The following is a 23,007-nucleotide window of genomic DNA, read 5'->3' on the forward strand; positions in this document are numbered from 1 at the left end:
TGGATGCTTAGGAATGTCCCTTGTGTGTGGGTAATTGGGTCTTGATTGCTGTTGGCCTGTTTGTGTTTCGGATTGACCCTCAGGGTGGCTGACTGTGAGGCTCAACTCCGACCACATCGCATACATTGTACAGGTGCTGACAGAACAAAACAAGACAAAGTAAAACCAGAAAAACAAAACAAAACCCCAATACCACCACCACCACCAAAAAGAAGAAGGAAAAGAAAGAAAGGATAATAAAAGACAAAAGAATAAAAGAAGAAAAAGTATGAAAGGAAAGAATAACAAAGATTAGGAAAAGAAAACTAGGAAAAAAGTGTAAAAACAAAAAAGAAAGGAAATAAAAGTAGAAAGGAAAGAGAAATGTTAAAAATTAAGGAAAAAAGAAGGAAAAAAAGCAATGTAAAAAAGAATAAAAAGAAAATAGTGAAAAAATAAAGGAAAAGAAACGGGAAGCTTGCCGAGGCTGCTCCTGCTGTGGGGGCCGCCATCTGGCGTAAAGGTCCCTGGCCGCCGGCTCCCTGGCAGCTGCCCCTGCCCCTGCCCGCTCGGCTGCCCCGGAAGGCCTCACTGACCCCTCCCACTCCTGCGCAGTGGGCTGCACTGCCAGGGAGGGTCTCCCCGAGGCAGCACGCTCGTTTCAGATGCTCAGTAATAAGTATATTTTTCTCCTTTTCTGTGTGCAGAGGTGCGGGTAATTTGGGGCCTACATTGAACCACTTCATACGAACTTTGTCCTTGGTTTACTTGCATTGGTTTCAGGTCTCGAACACTGTGGGTCTCTTGAGGGGGGAGGGGCCTGGATAATCGGGGAAAAGGTGGATTCCTACTTTATATCTTATGCCACTGTAAGTGGAGACAGATCAGAATTTTACTAGCAAAATATGAAGCCATAAGACAACTAAAAGAAAACATGGGAGATACTTGAAAAAAGTAATTTGACTGGGTGAGGTCTAAGGATGATGTATAATCCCAAAACTCAAAATTTGCAGTATCCAAGACAAAGAATTTGGGAAGACTATTCGCAATACAAAGGGCTAATGTTTAAAATATAATGTATAAGAAGTGATTCTAAATTAAAAAGCAAAATGCTGCCCGCAGTTCTCAGGAAATGAATGACAGCTTTTACTTGGGGGCGGGAGGGTCTCTTTCCTTTCTTCCCTTTTTTGGTTTGTGTGACTCTATAAGCTTTTGGAATATGAAAAAATTTCTAGTTTTGATTCCCTTGGCGATTGTTAATTATAAGGACAGTATTTTTTTAATGTTATAACCACAAACTACCAATACAGAAAACCTTACCAAACAAATACAGGCTTAATGAATTATAAGGCACTTTTATCATTACCACCCACATCAGCCATGTTCCTCATCCTACTCACAACTTCCTTACGATTTTCCAATGTAGCTTCTGTCTTTTATGGCAGTCATTTCCTTTTCTTTATTGTCTTGTCACTCAAATGTGCATAGATTTGCCCGATTTAATTTTGTTCTGCATGTTATTTTTAAGCCTTTTAAAATGTAGTTTTTCTTTTTTCCCCCTCTTGCATCTCTTCTTTTTTTCCCTTAGTGAAGAAATGGCATTCTGTGTATTGTAAGATTTCCACAGTTAGGGCTGTGCAGATTGCTTTTCTGTCTTACAGTTTATCATTTTCTCTTCAGAGCTTGTGAATTGGTAGGCTTGATCGGATCCAGGACTTATTTATTTTTTAATTATCTTTTGGCAAGATTGCTTCATGGGTAGTGGTGTGTTCTTTTATCAGAAGCATATAATGCCTGGTTACCTGTTATATTTTGATGCTTATAGCTGTCAAGGCTCAATGTGTAGATCCATTAATTCATTAAGAGGGAGGAATGGTGTTAACTTAAACCATTCTTAGTCATTTATTAGCTGAAATTTTTCTGTAAGAAGAAATTTCTCATCTTCTATGGGTTACCCGCTGGTGCAATTTATATTTACCACTTTTCAAAATCGAGTGGTTTTCTATTATTCTTCAGAGGTGACTGCTTAGAGTTTCTTACTGTTATAAACTCCCGGGTTGACCTATTTTATATGTCTCCAGCCATTGTGGCGGTATCTTTATTGACACAGATTGGCCCATCTTTGGTCAGTGGGAACATCTTTCAAGCTGATGCCTTAGACGTATTTGATATAATGCTAGTAGTTTTTTTTTTTTTTTTTTTTTAAATATATTTTATTGATTTTTGTACAGAGAGGAAGGGAGAGAGACAGAGAGTTAGAAACATCGATGAGAGAGAGTCATCGATCAGCTGCCTCTTGCACACCCCCTACTGGGGATATGCCCGCAACCAAGGTACATGCCCTTGACCGGAATCGAACCCGGGGCCCTTCAGTCCCCAAGCCGACGCTCTATCCATTGAGCCAAACCGGTCCCAGCTAATGCTAGTAGTTTTTGATAGCTTCCTTGACATCTAGGAACTACAGGTGTTCCTGTGGTATTTATCTCCAGACCTGAGGCAGTCCTTTCTTCAACCTGGTTTCTTTTCATAAGAATTGGTACGAGTATTTCAAGAATACAATTTATGTATCAGGCATGTGCTCATTGCTACTGGGTTTGTTTTCAAACTTTTTGTGAATGGGGTTAGGAAATACAAAGGTGTGTGTGTGTGTGTGTGTGTGTGTGTGTGTGTGTGGTTTTTGTAAAAGATAAGATACCTTCTGAATTAAGAATATTTCCAAATACAAAGCATTTTAACTTTTTTTTGTCTTTCATCTGTATTCTTTCTTCCATTTTTGAATCTTGATTTTTAAGGATCCAAGGGGATGGTAGAATTCAAATATCACATAATTACTCATTTGCATTATTCCACATTTGTGCATACAATAGCCTTAGTTAACAAAAGCAAGTATCACCACAATATGATTACTGGATAATTACTTTTTTGCATATGTTCTCTTGATTTTTCATAGTTGTGTATATCTGAATCGTCAGAACATATAGCATTATGTGTTCTATTCTTTCCCTTATTGCCTTTGTTTTTCTACAAGTAAATATCTATTTACTGCTCACTTCAGTTCTTACGTTAGTCACTTTGGATATGTGGTGCTTGTTCTCTAGTAGGCTCTGATTCCTTTTTCCATTTTGATAACACTTTGAAGTCTTTATAGTTGAAATTTAACTGAGTATAAAATCTTTGGCTTATGTCTTCTATCTTCCAAGTCTTAAATACATTACTTTTTCCCCCCGCCATAAAGTGTTGCTGTCAGTGATGACAATCTGATTTTATTTTCCATATAAAATATCATTTTTTTTTGGCCTGGGTGCTCAGAATATTTTCTTTCACTGTTAAGTTTAGTAATTTTATTAAGTGTGTCTTAGTGTTGGTTATTCTGGGTTGAATTTTGTTAAGCATGTGGTGTGGCCTTTCATTGATCTTTATTTTTTTTAAGTACAGAAAACGGTTCCCTTTCCCCTGTGTTAATTGTCTTGTGTTTTCAATCTCTGTACTGTGCTCTTATCGCATTGGTATTGACCTTTATGAACTTACTGCATTCTGATAGAGTGTGCATACTAATTGGATGCACCTTTCCCCCGAACTTCATAGAGCATTTTTCTGTGTGTTTAATAGCGTTTTTAGTTATAGATATTGGATCATTAGAACTTTAAATATTTTCTTGAAAGTAATTGAATAGATCTTTTTTTTCTTCTTCTTCCTCTTCTTCTTCTTTTTCTTTTTGGTTAATACTCACCGGAGGATATTTTCCCTTTGATTCTTAGGGAGAGGGAAAGACAGAAAAAAATATTGATGTGAGAGAAATACATCAATTGGTTAGTTGCCTTCTGCATGAGCTCTGTCCAGGGTCAGGGCTGGGAAAGAGGCTACAACCAAGGTACGTGCCCTTGACTGGAATTGAACCCTGGAAACTTTGGTCCGCAGTCTGATGCTTTAACCACTGAGCCAAACCGGCCAAACCACTGCTTTGCTCTATTTCATTTTATTTATTGTTTCTCTCCAAAATTAAGAGATAATCCAAGAGGATTATAAATTAGGACAGATGTTCTTTAAGTTTTGGAGTTAATAAGAATTTGAATAGTACCTGTCATTCACAGAAGCTTTCCTTTGTGGGGAATGTTTAGGAAACTTCTGGGATTATAATATTAACTGTTGCTTTGTTTTATATTTTAGTGAAAATGCCTCGTGTAAAAGCAGCTCAAGCTGGAAGACAGGGCCCCGCAAAGAGACGTCTTGCAGAACAATTTGCAGCTGGGGAGGTAATCACCGACTTGGCAAAAAAGGAGTGGAAGCTAGGATTGCCCATTGGCCAAGGTGGCTTTGGTTGTATCTATCTTGGTAGGTGGATGACTACTTCTAATGAACCGTCAAGCCAAAGATTTATGTGCTCTCATATCAAAATAGATTCTCCGTTATGAGCTATCACAGGAAGTTTTTAATAATACAGTCCACTTAATACATGCCTAGGCAAAAATGCATCTCTGGCCAGAGTGGGAGAGAAGATGGTTGACTTAGTCACAACAGAAAGAGTATGAAGTGTCTATAATATTGTCATTAGTGAGCACCGTGGCTTTGGATTTTTAAGGATTCCGCATAATCTTAACTTTTTTAAGATGCAAAGAAATTGATGTACATTTTTCCCCCTACCTCCACCCAATTAGGATTTACTCCCTCTGTTTTGGTTTAGTTTGGCAATTTTCAGATCTTAACAGTTATACGTTTTTATTTCCTTCCTATACAACCCTAATAAGTTATAACTGTGGAATTAGGAGAATGATCTAGAAATTCATATTAGCATATTTACCTTGAAATTTGGAGGACCTCCTGTGGAACCCTGAGAGTCTGTAGGTTAACTAAATTGTTGATTTAAAAAATATCTTACCTGACTCCTTCTCAAGTTGTCTGCTTCACCAAGACTATTACAGTGATACTCACACTTCATGCTTGCTTTTGATACTTCTAACGTTTCTGTGTTCTTACTCCACCTCTAATCTTGATTGAGCTAGTCCATCATTTAATTATTCAATTTCTGCCTGGAGGTTTATAAAATGTTGCTTTTAGTAGTGTAACCCTGTTTCTCTTTGAAGGAGTATCTTTCTCAGAATACTAATGCTGTAGTTAGACTAGCATCACGTGGAAACCTGTTTGAACTGCCGTTCTCAGGTCCCACCCAGACCTGCCAGTCAGTAACTAGCGGGCCCATGCGCACTGAAGCTGAGAGCTCCTGACAGATAAGAGAGCAGCTGCGTCTCCTCAGGACCCCCGGCTGCAGTGGGCCAGCCGCTCTGGGGGATGGTCAGGAAACAGCTAAAAACCACTGCTTTGCTATGTTTCATAAACAGGATTCCTGTAGGTCAGAGGGAAATAGGTGTTGATTCTTTAGCTTTGTTCAGAGCCAAACCCATCCCAGTGAACCAGGCTATCTCTGACTTAAGGCGAAAATCCTTGCAAACCATGAAAGACTAGAGGCTTTTTCAGTCAGGCCCATGTTGTTTGTCCTTGTCACTTAGAGATGGTAGATTTTTAGTCTGTCTCGCGACAGGATGTGTGGGTTAGGCCATCCCACAGTAGGAATGGGAGCTTGTCTTTAACAAGCTGGTTCTTAATTTTGCATTAGTTACTTTGCTTTAGTAACCTTTGGCAAACATGGAACTTGCTTTTGCATGTGTGCTAGCCATGTTGTTCGTATTTGTATTTATCATCGGAAAGTGCCATTTAGTAGTCGTTTTCATATTGGATGGTGTGAAAGATTTCTGTGACAGCTTCACTGCTGTAAGCCTGGGTTGATCCCTCTGGAGAAGGGTTTGCCTTAATGCTGCTCCAGCTTCTCCACATGACTGCCCGGCCGAGGACCCTCAGCAGTTTCTGCCCAGGAGTTAAACAAGCTGCCTTTGAATTTTGTTTGGGTGTTTTCTCCGTCTGTTTATCTTTTACGCATAGAAATCGCTTCCATCGTCTTCATGACAACGTACCTTCCCCTCTGGTCTTCCTCCTCCCTCTCGACATGCTTAGTCATCCTCCAGCTTTCCTTCTTCGGCTCACCTTTTTCTAATTTATTTTTTATTTTTTATTTTTTTTATGGATTTCAGAGACGAAGGGAGAGGGAATTGAACCCGGGACTCTTCAGTCTGCAAGCCAAATCTCTATTCACTGAGCCAAAGCGGCTAGGGCTGTGGCCCACCTTTCCTCTGCATATTCTCTCTGAGGGGTTTCCTCCAGTCTCGCAGCTTCTCTGACTGACTCTTTACTGTTGATTACCAAACCACAGTCTGATCTTGCCAGTCCTCTGCTCAAAAGCTTTGCTCGGTAGCCTAGGACTTGACCCCGACAGTGCAGGCCCATGGCCAGTGGCCTGCACAGGGATCTCTACCTGATGTCCCACAGGAGAGGGTTATCTGCATGGATTCACCCCTCCAGGCAGACATTCTCCAGTGCTCCTGCACTAACACCCCTCGTGCCTCCTCCAGTTCTGTGCTTCACCTGAGCGACTCCCCAGACCCTTCATTTCTCCCTCCCTTTGCTGCCACTGCCTCATTAGGGGAGGTCATTTTCTTGTCTCGTCTGGGTTTTCACTGTGGCAATGAATCCTCTGCTCAGTCTTGTCCCTTTGCATCTCCTGTTCACATTGGGGCTTAAGTGACCAGACTGCCAATCAGATCACATGACCTTCATTTAGATGTGCTTTAATGTCTCCCTGTGCCCTCAGGACAGAGTGACAAAGTTTGGGAATGGCATACAGACCCTTCCTGCAGTCTGGTTCCCCAGTAACTGTCTTCATCCCTCTATCCTCACAGGCTGTGCTTCAGCTGTGACATTGCCTTTGCCTCTTGGTTTTTGTATGTGATGCTGCTTTTGTGTCGATTTGCCAAAGCTGAGGTTAGGGTGGGCGCTGTCTTTTCATGGTCCCCGTGTCCTGTGTTCATCCTTTCACAGTACATCCCGTGCTATGTTGAAATTATTTTCCTCCTTTCAGAATAAACATGGGCTTTTTGTTGTTTTATTTTGTTAATCCTCACCAGAGGATATTTTTTCCATCGATATTTATTTATATATTATTTATTTATTTATTTATTTATTTATTTATTTATTTATAGAGCGAGTGGGGGTGGGGGGACAGGTATCATTGTGAGAGAGACACAAGCATTGGTTGTGTTCTGAACATACCTGATCAGGGCTGGGGATCAAACCTGCAACCCAGGTACATGCCCTTGACCTAGGAATTGCACCCACAATTCTTTTGTGCGTGGGATGGTGCTCTAACCACTGAACACACCAGCCAGGGTTAAACGTGTGCTTTTGACGATGGGGCAGCTCTTATGGCGTTCTTAGTGCCTGGCATATTTTGCAGTACATATTGTTGGGATGAATTATTGAGCTTCTTTTCCTCTTTTTCTTCATCTGAATTGTACAGTATTATTAATATACTAGCCTCATTTTAATATTTTGTGTACTAACTGCACTTTATTACTAATTCAGTATTTAAGTGACGCTCCTTGGCTATTCCTTCTACTCATCAGCCAGGTTTATGACTTGGTGTTTCTTCTCTAGACTGAAGTATTCTAGCTGCTTCCCGGCTGGCTGGGAGTTTCTTGGTTTCGTGTTGCCTGTCCCTCCTGTCTCTTCACCTGCTGATGTGAGAACGCCTTAGGCTCAGTCCTAGGATTTCTTCTTTCCATTCCACACTCACTTCCTGGGAGCTCTGCCAGCTTATGGGCTTGGAGTGAATAGGTTGATAACTCTCATTTATTTTTAACTTGCATCACTCTTCTGAAACTAAGATTTGTACAGGGTGGAGCAAAGTAGGTTTACAATGATTATGTGAGACAGTTTATTCTTGTATTATCACTTATTAATTATTGTATTATTTTCCATGCAAGCAGTGTAAACCTACTTTTACCCTACTCTGCATATCCACTGTCTATTTAACATCTGAACTCGGATATTTAATAAGCATCGCAAACTTTATAGACACCCCTCACACCGGCTTCTCCTGCAGTTCTCTCCACCTTAGGAAGTAGCAGCTTTCTCTTTCCAGTTGCTCAGGCCAAAAGCCAGGCGTCATCCTTTCCTCCTTTCTTCCCTTTGACCTCCATACCTAAATCCTGTTGGCTCTTCTTTGAAAATATGTCCACAATCTGACCACTTCTCACCACCTTGTCTGCTGCCGCTCTGGTTCGGGCACCGCCACCCCTCACCGGAGTACTGAGCTCCTGGCCCTCTCCTCTCCATTCTCCACAGCATCCTGCGGAATTCTCTACAGGCAGAGTCTGACCTTGCCCGTCCTCTTCTCCAAACCCCCTGTGGCTTTCGTTCACAGAGGGACAGCTTTATGGCACCAGTCAAGCTCCTGTGTGGTTCCTGCTGCTTTCCCCTCACTCACTCTTCTGCGGCCACTTTGGCCTCTCTGCTTTCCTCTGACAGGTCAGGGGCTCCCACGTCGGGGCCAGGTGCTGGTTGGCCTGGAATGGTTTCACCCAGGCATTCCATGGCTCATTCCCTCACTGTGCTCAGACCACTGCTCCAGTGACACCCTGCTAGTGAGGTTTCTCTTATTTTGCAACACTGCCTGCCATCCTTTCCTGCTTAATTTTTCTCTATAGCACTTATCACCATCAAATAAAATCCTATGTAATAAAAGGCTAATATGCAAATCAATCCAATGGCGGACAATCGATTGTTGTGACATGCACTGACCACCAGGGGGCAGACACTCAATGCAGGAGCTGCCCCCTGCTTATCATTGCGCTCCCACAGGGGGAGCGCTGCTAAGTTAGAAGTTGGGCTCAGGGCACAGCAGCGGTGGCGGAAGCCTCTCCTGCTTCCGTTGCAGCAGTAAGGGTGTCCGACTGTCAACCTAGGCCCACTCTGAGGGCTTCTGGATTGCAAGAGGGCACAGTCCGGCCCCCCTTCCCCCCAAGTGCATGAATTTTGTGCACTGGGCCTCTAGTTTATATATACAGTATATTCATTTATTTTTGTTGTTTTGTGAAGCCTCACCGAGGATATTTTTTCCATTGACTTTTAGAGAGACAGTAGAGAGAGAAGGAGGGAATGGGGGGGGGAGGGGAAGAAACATTGATGTGAGAGAAATACATTGATTGGTTGCCTCCTACCCACGCCTCAACCTGGGATGGGGATTGAACCTGCAACCCAGGTATGTGCCTTTGATCAAGAATTGAACGTCCGACCTACCCTTTGGTGCATAGGCCGACACACTAACCACTTGCTTTATTAAATGTAAGAAATTGCATCAGTTATTACCTTGGGAATTCTTAACATATGTTAGCATACCTAAGACCATGCATACTTTCAAATTAAAAGTTTAACTTAGAGTTTTTCATACTAAACAGATGATCATATTGAAGATACCAGCCATTATAAGATATATTCCAATTTCAGACATGTTAAAACATTAAAAAAATTAATCTTAAAGTTGATGATGTACACTATATTGGTATGCTGAAACACTGTGTATTTGGGAACTGAAATTTATTCTATCAAGGAATTATAATACAGACCTAAGTGTTAATAAAGAGCAGTAGGCTATATATCACAATGTGCTTCTTGTTCTGATGTTACATATGTCACTTTTTTCAAACAGCTGACAAGAATTCTTCAAAATCGGTGGGCAGTGATGCACCCTATGTTGTAAAAGTGGTAAGAAAATGTTTTTCCTTTTTTGTTGATTTAGTGTAGGACTGTGTTTATTTTGCAAAACATCCTCTTTGATAACTAGAATTAATTAAACCATGAGGTATTACATTTTTAATATTAATAAATATTTAATGAGGCACAAAAGTAGTTTTATAGTTTTAAATAATTTGAATTCAGAAAGTCTGTCTCCTGTTTTGAAGTAGAGTGGCACTAGTATTTGGGAGGAAATGAGTGAAAGCATAGAGGCATGCAGATGGAGACTGAAAATATTCCGCTCATTCTTTTTATTTTAGCTATATTTACAGGAGACGAGATGCTCTTTTATACTTATGTCCTATAAGACTATACTCTCTTAATGAAATTTAATTGTATTTTATCTTGCATTTGCTTCTGAAGTACTTGGTCAGTTACTTCTGTGCATTTTCAGTTTTCTTTCCTTCCCCTTCTATTTTAGTAAACTAAACTAATTGTGATCATTTTGAATTTTCTTTTGGCTATGAGAACATTGAAAGCATTTTGTAACTAGAGGCCTGATGCACAAAGTTCGTGCAAGGCTAGGCCTTCCTTCCCCAGGCTTCTGGCTTTGCCGCCCCAGCCTCTGCCCCGCACCTGCCTTGGCCTGGTGCTGCCAATGTCTGCTGCCAACACCCCCCCCTCCCTCCCCCCCCCCGTTCCCCAGTTCTGTGGAGTCCCCTAATCAATTGCCCTGCAGAGGGCGGCCTGGGCCTCCCTCTTCGGAGCAATTGCGGCACCTGCTGCACCATCCCACTGCAGCTGATGACCACCTTGTCCTGTGGGTGCTCCCTGGTTCGGTTGTTCTGCCATTTGGTCTATTTGCATATTAGGGTTTTATAATATATAGAGAGAGTAAAGGTTGATAACCTTCTGTCTGACATAAGCACACTTGTGTAGCCAGGCCAATTTATATACTGGTGCATTAAAAGACATTTTAACTGCTCTTTATTTGTTATCAGTATATTATGCTTTTATTTTTTCTTACCAACATTTGTAACTTCCTTCTCTCAGAGTTCTTTCAGACATTATAGGGCATGCTTTTGTTACATAGAGGAGATAGCAGAACCTGGGACCCTTCAGTCCGCAGGCTGACGCTCTACCACTGAGCCAAACCGGTTTCGGCTGGAAATAGGTTTTTACCTACATGTGGTATTGCTGATTCATAGGGAAGGTGCTGTGTAATGTGACATTAGATTTAAAAGCATACCAGCCCGCGGCTCTCAGCTCCACTTGTACAGTGCCACCTGAATCTCCGGATGCACGGCCTGGTGAGGAGCGCTCCAGAGGAGGCTTCTGTGTGGCCGGGTTGGGAACACTGGTAGGTCTGGCGCACAGAGCACCTAATTGTGTCCAGTGGAACCATGTGTGCTGCTCATGTTTATCTTTGTTTGGGGATCCTTTTTCTTTTCTTTTTTCTTTTTTTTTTTTTTTTTAAATAAATCTTTATTGTTCATATTATTACAAAAGTTCCTCATTTTTTCCCCCTCCACCAGGTTCCCACTTCACCCTTTACCCTTTCCCCAACCCCACTGTTCTCATCCATAGGTGCACAGTTTATGTTCAGTCTCTTCCCACCCCCCCCACTCTTTTCCCCGAGAATTGTCAGTCCACTTGGGGATCCTTTTTTCTTTAACCCTCACCCAAGGGCATGCTTGGAGGTAGGGAAGGAAAGAGAGAGGAAGGGAGGGAAGGAAGGAAGTAGGGAGAGAGAGACATAGACATCAGTTGTTTGCCTTCTGTATGTGCCCTGCCCGGGGATCGAAGCGGCCACCTTTTGGTGCACAGGAGCCCTGCGGCGGGCGGGACCCGCTCATCCAGCGGGGCTTCTCCCTCCCCGGGGCACACTCGTCCTGAGTGTGATGCTGCCAACTGCATACCTGCTCCATGGAGAGCTCTAAACAGATAGCCCTCACACTGTTTACAGTTAACTTTGGTGAAGTTAAGAAATACATGTTCAAGAGAGATGTTTAGGTAAATGCTAAACCGATTCTTTCTTCCACCAAATGAGCATGTCTGGTTCAGAGCCTTAATCCTGTTCACCTATGGCAGTGGTCAGCAAACCACGTCTCGTGAGCCACATGCGGCTCTTTGGCCCCTTGAGTGTGACTCTTTCACAAAATACCACGTGCGGGCGTGCACACAGTGTGATTGAAACTTCGTGGCCCATGCACAGAAGTCGGTTTTTGGCCTGGGCGAGTCTATTTGGAAGAAGTGGCATTAGAACACTCAGGGGCCAACGAGCCGCATGTGGCTCGCGAGCCGCGGTTTGCCGACCACTGGCCTGTGGGAGCCGCCGAGGATCATGGTGCTGGGTCACAGGTGGCAAACTTGTATTTCCACTGAAGATAAGGGAGGTACTCTCGTTTTAATTCCGGAAAGTAAATGGTAAAATTGGTAATATGTTGGATAACCAAGGGGAGAAATTCTCTCTTGTGATTTCTTGCTAACAGATCTAATAATTAGTTCTGTCAGTTACACTTCCCTAAGCGGGAGGACTGGTGGTGAGGTCAGGCTCTCGGGCCTTGGGGCCTAACAGTGCTTGATGTCCCGGTCACTTCCCAGTGTGCACTGGTAGAAGCCTGCGTTTTGAAGTCCATGGGAAGAATTTGGCAGACTGATGTTTAAGTTCTCACTGATGTTATGAGGAGTGACGTGAATTTCCAATTCATATATCAGGATTTTTTGGTAGGAAGGAGAAATTTCATGTAGCTTCATTTTTAAATGGCAGCCAGTTGCTTTTAGATGGTGCCATTGAAATATATCACATTTTAATTTTTTTTCTGTTGTCATCTTCATTTTGACACTTAAAAGTCTTAAAGAAACGTTTAGTGATATTCTAGTTAAAATGTCAGCCCTGATTTTTTCCCTAAATCTTGGCTATTACAGAGTTGGCAAAGTATTTTAGACTTGAAATATGTTAATAAAATTTTAGTTGGGAGTTAAGGTAGTTTCTTCAACAGCAACAGCAAGCTCTGGCGAGAGTGCAGTGCCAGGAAGGAGCTCCTTTATTTTGTTTGGAATCTTGCTGGATGAGAAAAGTGAACTGAGCTCAGAGAGCCTTCGCCACTGTGAGGCCTTTATTATAATAGCCTGATTTTATAGGCTGATTTTCGTTATTATAAGTTTAATAAATTGTTGCCTGAAGGAAAGCCTGAAATTAAAGTATGACACGGGTTGAAATTGAGTAAATTAGAGTTTTATACTGATGAATAATAAGCTGGGATTTGTCTTAGGAAAACCCCTTTCAAACCTGGATTATATTAATGAGCTATTCTAAAAGTTCGCCTTTGGAGAGGAACTTTACCAAAATTCTTCCCCTTGGATTTCCATTTCTTCGTTTCCTACACTGAGTCTTCCCCCTGCTGAAGGCCTGTGCTCAGCCATGAGGTCTGACAGGCACGTGTCTGTCCAGCTTCCTTTGCTGCTAGGAAATGAGCCCCGGGTTCCGGGGACACCTGAGGCACTGGACTGGACATCAGTGATTTGGCGTTCCCCCGGCAGGTGTTAGATGCAGCTTCTCAGAGGTGCTGCTGTTCTCCCAGGCTGGCTGGGGAGGTAGCTGAGCGGTAGCACCCAGGCCAGGCATTTGCTGCTGAGGCTCAGTCTTGGCTAGTCCTGCCTGACTGCAGACTGGCTTAGTAGTTTTTCTGTAAGTACTTGAACTTGGATTCCTGTTGTTCTGAATGAGAGAAATCTGAGATACTAGAACTGTGCGTCTAGAGTGGTTTTATTTATTATTTTTTTAAATCCTCACCTGAGGATATTTTTTTCTCCATTGACTTCTACAGGAAGTGGGAGGGAGGGAGGAGTGGGAGAGAAAGAGAGAGAAACATCAACTGGTTATCTCCAGCACATGCCCCTACTGAGGCTGGGGAACCTGCAACCAAGGTGCATGCCCTTGACCGGGAATCGAACCAGAGACCCTTCAGTCTGAGGGCCAGCACTAACCACTGAGGAAAACCAGCCAAGGCCATTTTTTTTTTTTTTTTATATCCTTGAGGATATGTTTTTATTGATTTTAGAGAGGAGGGGAGGGGAGGGGAGGACAAGAGGGGGGGGAGGGGAGAACAAGAGAGGGGGGGGAGGGAGAGGTGGGGAAGAGAGAGAGAGAGAAAGAGAGAGAAGAGAGAAATAGGAGGGAGGGAGGGAGGGAGAGAGAGAGAGAGAGAGAGAGGGAGAGGGAGAGAGAGAGAGAGAGAGAGAGAGAGAGAGTCACCAATGTGAGAGAGAAACATTGACCAGTTGCCTCCTGTATGTACCATCACCAGGAATCAAACTGCACCTGACCAGCATTTGAACTGTAAACCTTCTGGTGCATGGGAGGACACGCCAACCAGCTGAGCCACCGGCCAGCGCTCCTCTTGGCTTTGCATTGTCACGTGGGAAGTAAATTGTAGGGCCCTTAGTTTGCTACGTGGAATCAGCGTCCGAAAGGAGAGGCTGCCGTTAAATGGCCAGTGCTTGCTCTCTGCAGTTCCAGAATATTCTTCACGGGAAGGCCGGCTTCTGTCTGTCCCGATAAACTACGTGTACTTGTCAGGAGAAACACAAAAGGAATGGCGTTGGTGCCACTAATTGGCTTAAGTGGGTTGTTGACTTTTTATTGAATCTCAGAAATACGTTGTAGCCTCTCGGTGAAACAATTAACATGGTTGGTTGCTCATCTTTCCTTAAAAGAAAGCTAAATAAAGACAAAAATAAATTGAAAGATTTTTCTTAAACTTTTGCAAAGACTAAGCCATATGTCTAATTTTGTATAATTTATCACTTAAAGAGTTGAAACTGGAGAGAAATAAAATATAGACTATTCTGAGAATATTTGAAACATTTCTAAAGAGTTTGAATTAATCTTAAATATAGTTATAAACTTATGTTTCAAAACTACATTGTTTGATAAGAAAAATTGAAAGTCTACTTTGAAAATTTGCTGCAATAACAGTAATTGTGACAACTGCTGGTACTAACTGATGCCTGTGTTTCAAGGAACCCAGTGACAATGGACCTCTTTTCACTGAATTAAAGTTCTACCAGCGAGCGGCCAAACCGGAGCAAAGTAAGAAACGGCGCCTGCGTGTGCACTCCCCGTGACCGCCGCTCGGTTCGCTTGCTTACGCTAAGATTAGGACATTGCACCTCATATTAAGGTTCTTTGTTACTTTATAAGTATGTTCTATTTACATGAGGTCTGTGTGAAAGAATTCTGATCTCTTAATGAGTTTATTATAAGATTTTACCTGTATTGATATATAGACTAAAGTTAGTAATGAGGTATAATTTAGAAAATGTTAAACATTGAGAAAAAACCCTAATCCATGAGTATGGCTCAAGGATCTCTGAATCTTTCTGGATTTATTTATTTATTTATTTATTTATTTATTTATTAATTCTGGAGAACATAACCAGGGGTGGGGTTGGGGTGTCATAATGGATGAACAGAGCAGATGGTTGAGGTAAGGGGCAGGGCCTCTGCTAGCTACTCTAGACCCTTCCCTCCCTTCCTCTGCCTCCCTCCTTTCTCTTCTCCTCCCCTCCCCTCTCAGCCCACCCCTCCGCTCCTCCTCAGACCCAGCAGCCTCCCGGCGGGCTGGAGTAGGTCTGGCAATCTCAGGGAGGCCTCCCCTCTCTCCCAGAGCCTCATTTCCTGGGTGTGGGCTCAGGATGAGGCATTAAACTTGTAGGTTGGGATAAAAAAGAAGTCTTTCTGTGAAAGCGAGTAAACATTTATATAATTAAGGATACAAATTGCTCTGAGGTTTGATATTTTTTTTAAGAATGTCCTCTGCAAATTTTTCATTGTAAAGACAATGTTTAGGGCAGGATAACAAGATACTGTGGGTTAATAAAAATGTTTCAAATTTTTATGTGTGGGTCATAAAGGACTGTTTCCTTTATGAATAAATAAAAGTGAAATTTTATTATGCATATAAGTACATTTTTTCTCATAATGATTTAAAAGGTTATTTATGTCTAACGGAATTGAAATCACAAGCATCTGTTTTGATTTTTAGTTCGGAAATGGATTCAGACCCACAAACTGAAGTACCTGGGTGTCCCTAAGTATTGGGGGTCTGGCCTACATGATAAAAATGGAAGAAGGTAACATCACACGTGTTTTGTTTTCCTCTTCTATGTTTTGAGCATTCGCTGTGTAGTTGGTTTAGCCAAGAATTATACTCTGAGCACTCAGTACCTGCTCGGCCTCCTCCGGGCTGCATGGAGGGAGTGTGCGTGACAGAGGCCAGCATGGGGCTGCGCTGCCCCCTGCCTCCCTGCACAGTGCCGTGCCCTGGGAGGGCACCGTTCGTCCGGGCCGTGCCCGGTGTGGGAACAGCTGCCTGGAATCCAGATGACGAGCAGGAACAGAGCCAAATGTGCCTGGCATCTTTCTTTCTTTAAAAATAAACAAGCCAACAAAAACTTCCCGTCCTTTATGTAAAACGGATCCCTTTTAATTTGGTATTTCATGTTCGCCGTGTAAGCTGCCCACTGAGAGGCTTGCTTTTTATGAGGTTTCAGTCTGGCTGGTGAGAACAACAGAATGAAACATGCATGAAACAGTGAGGCAGTTCGGTGTAAATTCTGTGATTCCGACTCTTACGGGCCTCGGGGGTTCGGAGAACGTGGAGAATGTTGCTGGATAGCAGAGTTGGGGAAAATGTCCGCAGTTTGATGCATAAACAATATTGTTAAATATTTAGAGGCACTTGATGGAAGAAGGCTGGAAGCTGAGATTTGAAGAACAGATTTAGTGTGGAAGGGGTTTGAATGTCTTTATCTCCAAATAAAGGAGACATTGACTCAGCTCTCTTACATAATTATCAAGGGCTTAGGTTCCCTTTTCTTGCCCTTTCGTCCTTCTCATGCTGGCCCCGCTCCCTGTCATAGGGTCTCAGGGGCGGCCCATTCCCAGGCTCCGTACGCAGACAGTACCCACAGCAGAAGTGGGTATTGCTTCTGTGAGCTTCAGTCTCCTGGCCAGGAAAACCCTTGGGAGGCTGGTGGCAGGCCTCCTGTCCTGTGTTCTTGGCCAGAGTTTCGCCTGGTCCTTCTGAAACCAGTTTCCAGCATGCAGGGCGGTCACTGATGGGTGTGGGGAGACTGGCTGTGGGGGAGGGGAGGGGGTGCCGAGCCAGCCCTGGGCTTGGGGGGAAAAGGTGGAGTGGAGGTCGGTGTTGGGTGGGAGCCACAGGTCTCCATGGAGGGCCTGATTCTGGAACCATGCCCCTCTTAGGATAGATTATATTTTGTTACGTATGGTTTTGCTGGAACAAGCAGATATTTTTATGGAATTTTCGAGAGAAATAGTATAGATCAAGGATTGACTAAGTTAAAATGGGATAATAGTACTTTATGGAGTTACTGTGAAGATGAAATTGAAATGTAATTTGTAAGGGGGTTGTTCTGGCACAGAGTATGTTAGTTGAGCCCTAGCTGGTTTGGCTCAGTGGATAGTGTTGGCCTTCAGACTGAAGGGTCCCAGGTTCCATTCCAGTCAAGGGCTCATGCCCAGGTTGTGGGCTCGATACTCAGTAGGGGGCGTGCAGGAAGCAGCCGATAAATGGTTCTCTCCCATCAGTGATGTTTTTATCTCTCTCTGAAGTCAATAAAAATATATTTAAAAAAATGTTAGTTGCAATCATCATACCATTTCCCTCCTTCCCTCCCTTTTCCCCTTCTTCTCTCTTTTCCTCTCTCCCTCTATTCCTTCCTCCCTTTTTTCTTTCGGGTTGGGAATGGTGCTTTTTCTTAAAGGTGCCCACACTATCACAGCACATTTTGCCTTATACAGTCTTACCACTTACTGTGTGATACGCAGAGAGCCAGTGAAACAGGGCTGTGTGTGGCTCCTGTGAAGTGATCAGGCCTGGGGGGGGTGGGGGGGAGGGTCGCCGGTTGGCACCAAGGTAGCTGACAGGAGCTGCAGGAGAGAACTCCCGGCGTGGATCGGAGGTGTGTGGCGCACAGGCACTCTGGAACCACACGGTTTACTCCTTAGAGCACCGTTCACTAGTAGTGCTCTCGCTCCCAGCCTCTTCTGTCACGTGAAGTGGCGGCAAGTGTCTCCTAAAGTGGAGCATTAGTCACCTCTACGGTATTCGTTTTTAGGTTGAATCTCTTAAAAAACAATCATTTTGGTTCTTATAAAAGTACAGATACAGAAATCCTTTTTGTGTGTGTGAGAAATCTTCAATTTTCCTTGAAACTGATTTGAATTAATATGTATATAGTGCTTAAAACAGTATCAGGATTATATTAAAAGGTTATCTGTGATCATTATTAAATTATACTGATGTATATTTTCCCATTATTTGCATTGTTTATCCAAGTTTCCAGGAATTAAGCAATTATGGCTTAGCCCTCTTTCAGACTGTCAGTAGAGGCTGTGTTATTGTTACCCATATATTTTCCTATATAATAAAAGGCTAATATGCAAATTGACTGAACTATAGAATGACCAATTGCTATGACGTGCACTGACCACCGGGGGAAGACGGTTAATGCAGGAGCTGCCCCCTGGTGGTCAGTGTGCTCCCACAGGAGGAGCACCGCTCAGCCAGAAGCTGGGCTCATGGCTGGTGAGCACAGTGGCGGTGGCGGGAGCTTCTCCTGCCTCTGCGGTAGTGCATATCACTTGTTTGTAACATGTGCATGTGTCCTTGGTCATGTTGTACAAAGGGAATTAGGCATTCAGATTCCCTCTTCCCTCTTTATTATCTCAAAGCTCAAGGCATTGGAAACTCTTACATTTTCACTGGCTATTGTATGACTTTGGTCAAATAACTTCACCTCCATAAACATTAGTTACTCATTAAAGATGTTCACCAAAGATGATCTCTAATTCTATTCTAGTACAAAACTGGGTAGGATTCTAAATTTATTATTTGACTTGTTTTCTTCTTCTTTCGTTGTTGTTAATACTCACCTGAGATATTTTCCATTGATTTTTAGAAAGAGTAGAAGGGACAGGGAGAAACTGAGAGAGAGAAAGAAACATTGATGTGAGAGAAACACATCTGTTGGTTGCCTCCTGCATGCGTGCTGGCTGGGGCAGGGGATTGAACCTGCAACCCAGGTACATGCCCTTGACTGGTAATTAAACCTGTGCCCCCTCTTTCTGAAGGCTGACACTTTAAACCACTGAGCAACACTGGTCAGGACAAAACCCAAAAATCTTCACTTATTTTCAGAATATTTTTCTCTCTCCAAGTCTTGTCTGTTGAGTATTTAATATATAGTTCTTTTGCACGATTTAAACAATCATATTTATCTGTTTAAAAAAATTTTAAAAATCTATGTTTTTATTGATTTCAGAGAGAAGAAGGGAGGAGAGAGATAGAAACATCATTGGCTGCCTTCTGCGTGTCCCCTACTGGGGATTGAGCCCACAACATGGGCATGTGCCCTGACTGGGAATTGAGTGAGCGACCTCTTGGTGCGTGGGTCACCACCAAACCATTGAGCCACACCAGCTGGGCTGAATTTAGCTATTGATATAGCATCTCTTGATAGTCTTGATTTAAACAGAATGGTACTAAAATTGCTAAAATGTGCCTTAAAAATTGAGAAAAGCTGTCACAAGAAGGAAGCTAATATCCAGAAACCTACATTAACTAACTGTTAGAAAAAAACAGTGATTTCTCCCTCAGACGGTGTTGTCCTTACTGTGAGCGGATCTGTTGGGTTCTCTGTGGGCGTGATCATCCATGGCATCTGGCTCCTCTTACTGGGCGAGACCAAGAGGAGGCTATTGAGAATCACAGTCAGAAGAAACTCTTTCAAATGTTTATCTTGCTTTCCTTTTCTTTCTTCTTAAGTCCTAAATGGCCTTGAAAAGCCACTCTGACAGGAGTCCTCACTGCAAAGCCCGTTTTCCAGGGCTCTGTCTGTCCACTGACGATTCTTGTTTGTCTCCAGTTACAGGTTTATGATCATGGACCGCTTTGGGAGCGACCTTCAGAAGATATACGAAGCAAACGCCAAGAGGTTTTCTCGGAAAACCGTCTTGCAGCTAAGCCTAAGAATTGTATGTGAGCTGCATGTTCCCTGCTTTCCCCGGTGACGCTGTCGTGTGGAAGCTGGTCCTCTGCTGGTGGGTATGTGGTACTGCACTAACTTCCTCTGTGTGCTTTCAGCTGGATATTCTGGAATATATCCACGAGCATGAGTATGTGCACGGAGACATCAAGGCCTCAAACCTCCTTCTGAGCTGCAAGGATCCCGATCAGGTAGTTTGATAACTTGAACTTCTACTACTTAGAATTAATATAGCTGCTGTGAACATTCAAACCTATGCAGAAGTTTGACTTTTTGAAGTAGATATGGTAATAATAATATTTTTTCTTGACACTCTTCTCTAGTTAACATTTTACATTGTTGATGCTATTTGTTGGCATTTTATCAAGTTGGCTATTTTGCCCTAAATAATATTCAGAAGAAGTGCCTGTGATACAAAATGAATTTCAAATAGCTGTTTGGGGGTGGGAGCTTAAAATTATATAGTGCACCAATGAATTACGTTTGCCTGTCTGCTTTGTCATGTTTTTATTTCCTTTGTTCAAGAAATCTGTCAAATGTAAGTGTTCTGTTGAGAAATTTGGTCTTTAACATGTTGATTATTCAAATCAGTTGGTTTACAGAAATATCGTAGCTGTCTAAATTTGTATGCCCTTAGTGTTTGAAATTTAAATTTGCATTTTTTTTTTAGTTTATTACATTCCCTTTGTAATTTTTACTTTTTAAGGAAAGAAGAAAAGCTAATGTTATTTTACCTTTATTTGAGTTAGTTTAGTTGCAGTCCAGGGATCTATACAGTTTTCTTATAGCTGTTTCTGTGATTTTGGGAAGTAAGGTTTAGTTGACATTTCCTGTTGGGCTACTGTACTCATTCCATTCTGTATGTTCTCTCTACCAACTTGATCTTGTTTGAGAAGAGATTATTTAAACATTTTAAATGTGTTCATGGCAGCAGTCCGTACTTCATTTTTCTTTTCCTCAAACCCGTCTTTGACTTCTTGCTTATTTTTTCCTTGTAACTTAGGCTCCTCTTGCCTTTTCTGTCACTCATGTATTTACTTTCCCTCCCCATCTCCTTTTTGGTGGCCACAGAGCTCTGTTTGCACAGACAGAAGAAAGCTGCTATACTGAAGCATGGTCGTGCAGAAACCTTAAAGGCAGTCACAGAATTGCCAGCCATCTTGTTTTAGATTAAAAACAAACAAACAAACAAAGCTAAGACCCCAAACGATAAGGATTCTGTTAATTGAAGTAGACTGGACTTATGTAATATAATAAATAGTAGTACAGCCTGTTTCACTTTGCAGTTCACTAAAGCATGCTGCCTTTTGTTTCTCGGGAAGTGTGTTTGCAGCCCTCTAATTCTTGGGGCGTATGCTTTGGAGGGGATTATTTTTCTAGTATTAGATGTATGTGCTAGTAGATCCATCCCCATATTTTTACTTCACTTCCCTCTTGTGACCAGCTGCATGCATTTGTGAGACAGTTCCCAGAACGAGGAATGTAATAGAGGCTCTGGCAGAGAGAAAGCCCAGGTTATTAGATTTGTATGCTAATCAGACCCACATGTGCATGTACACAGATGTGTGTGTATATAACATTAAAATGTAGCTTTCATTTAGAAGACTTGTCTTTAATATATAATATTTAAATGTAGATAAGAACCTCATCTAAAAATTTTTTTAAATAATAATCTGAAATACTTTTATGAAGTGAATTGATATTTGATATTTTACAAGTGAAGAAGCAGAGGAATGAAGACAACTAATGGATCATGTATCAACTAAGTTAGCAGGATTATACTAGAGTGTGGCCGTTGTATCTGACATGTACTGGTGGTTTGCTTTGTGCTCAGGTTTTTTGTTTTTTCAGACCGTAAGGAGAAATATGGGGTTTATAATCCTTGCTCAGTTGAATATTAACGAGGAGTATAACATATTTATCCAGAAAGGAATGAAAGTCAGGTGATACTGTCTGTACTGTAGTTACATAGCCATCTGACACTGTCCGTTAAGTCAGGAGTCTTTCGGAAGTAAGCCTTTGCTGCTGTTTGCATACAGGGCGCTGTGGTGTGGTTTGCAGGGGGATGTGCGGTCTCCTGGCTTACATCTGCGCTCACACATTTATAGGTGTACCTGGTAGATTATGGCCTTGCTTATCGGTACTGCCCAGAAGGGAGCCATAAAGAATACAAGGAAGACCCCAAAAGATGTCACGATGGCACTATTGAATTCACCAGCATCGACGCGCACAATGGCGTGGGTATGTCAGCAGCGGCTGAACAGGGAATACACAGCTAGCTTTTCCCCTGATTCCTATACGGCTCCCGGTTCTGCGTAAGGAGAGGAGGTTGACGAGGCGAAGTGGGACGGGAGGGAGGGAGGCGGACGCCTGGCAGCCTCTGCGCGCTCTGAGGCCGAGCACCGGCTCAGCAGCGAAGCGGCTCCATCACCTGCAGCGAGTGTTCTTCCCCCTGCTCGCAACTCAGCCAGAATGTTGGTTGTTTTCCCCCAAAAGTCTAAGTTTTTCGTGCAGCTGCAACTTTCTAACAGGTAAACTTGTATTTTGTCACCTGTTAATAAGTTGGTCTCTTTCTTCAGCTGTCATTTCTTTTTTCTGTGCCCACTTCTGTGGGGGAGCTAAACCCCCCAGTTCTCTGGGCCTCTTAATAGCTCATAGCATTTTTAATATCTTACATATTAAATGTGGCATTATTTTATATTTTATTTCCTAGGTTAACAGTCTCAGTTCGAAACTCTGGAGTTTGCCAGTTTGGGTATTTTAAAATAAATTATTAGCCAGGGAGTAAATTATTTTTTTGAACTATCTAATATTCAATACTTTCTTTAAGTGCAGGCAGAATTTTATGAGAAACCAGACTGTGGAGTTGACTGCTTTACCTTGTGGCTTATATAGAAATTGAAGTTGCACCTTAAAAATGATTTCAGTGCACTTCATTTGCCACTTTTGTGTTCACAGCCCCGTCAAGACGTGGCGACCTGGAAATCCTCGGTTACTGCATGGTCCAGTGGCTCAGCGGCCACCTGCCGTGGGAGGATAATTTGAAAGATCCTAACTATGTTAGGGATTCCAAAATCAGGTAAAGGAGACTCACAGATTGTTTTGGGAAGCTCATGATAAGGCAGATGTTTTCCAGAATTCCTCTACTGGAACTGTAGCTTTAACTGATACTAAAATAGAAACAAGAAAGGACTTGTTAACTAGTAAGGTTTCTTGTTTTTATTTTTTTAAACTGTGTTTTTATTGACTTCAGAGAAGAAGGGAGAGGGAGCGAGAGATAGAAGCATCACCGATGAGAGAGAAGCATTGATCAACTGTCTCCTGCATGCC

General features: G+C 42.5%; 1 protein-coding gene across 3 annotated transcripts in view; it reads left to right on the top strand.

Annotated features, from left to right (window-relative positions):
- The window catches only part of VRK1 (VRK serine/threonine kinase 1), a 54,710-nt gene that overhangs the window by 18,178 nt on the left and 13,525 nt on the right, over positions 1–23,007 (top strand). For all 3 annotated transcript variants that reach the window (XM_084898511.1, XM_084898512.1, XM_084898513.1), the window contains 8 exons: positions 4,147–4,311; positions 9,575–9,630; positions 14,626–14,695; positions 15,651–15,738; positions 19,558–19,666; positions 19,776–19,868; positions 21,786–21,918; positions 22,636–22,756. In XM_084898511.1, the coding sequence (XP_084754637.1) occupies positions 4,147–4,311; positions 9,575–9,630; positions 14,626–14,695; positions 15,651–15,738; positions 19,558–19,666; positions 19,776–19,868; positions 21,786–21,918; positions 22,636–22,756 (835 nt within the window). The remainder of the gene's footprint in view (positions 1–4,146; positions 4,312–9,574; positions 9,631–14,625; positions 14,696–15,650; positions 15,739–19,557; positions 19,667–19,775; positions 19,869–21,785; positions 21,919–22,635; positions 22,757–23,007) is intronic.

The sequence above is a fragment of the Pipistrellus hanaki genome, assembly GCF_964339955.1.
Source record: "Pipistrellus hanaki genome assembly, chromosome: 1".
NCBI classification, from domain to species: domain Eukaryota; kingdom Metazoa; phylum Chordata; class Mammalia; order Chiroptera; family Vespertilionidae; genus Pipistrellus; species Pipistrellus hanaki.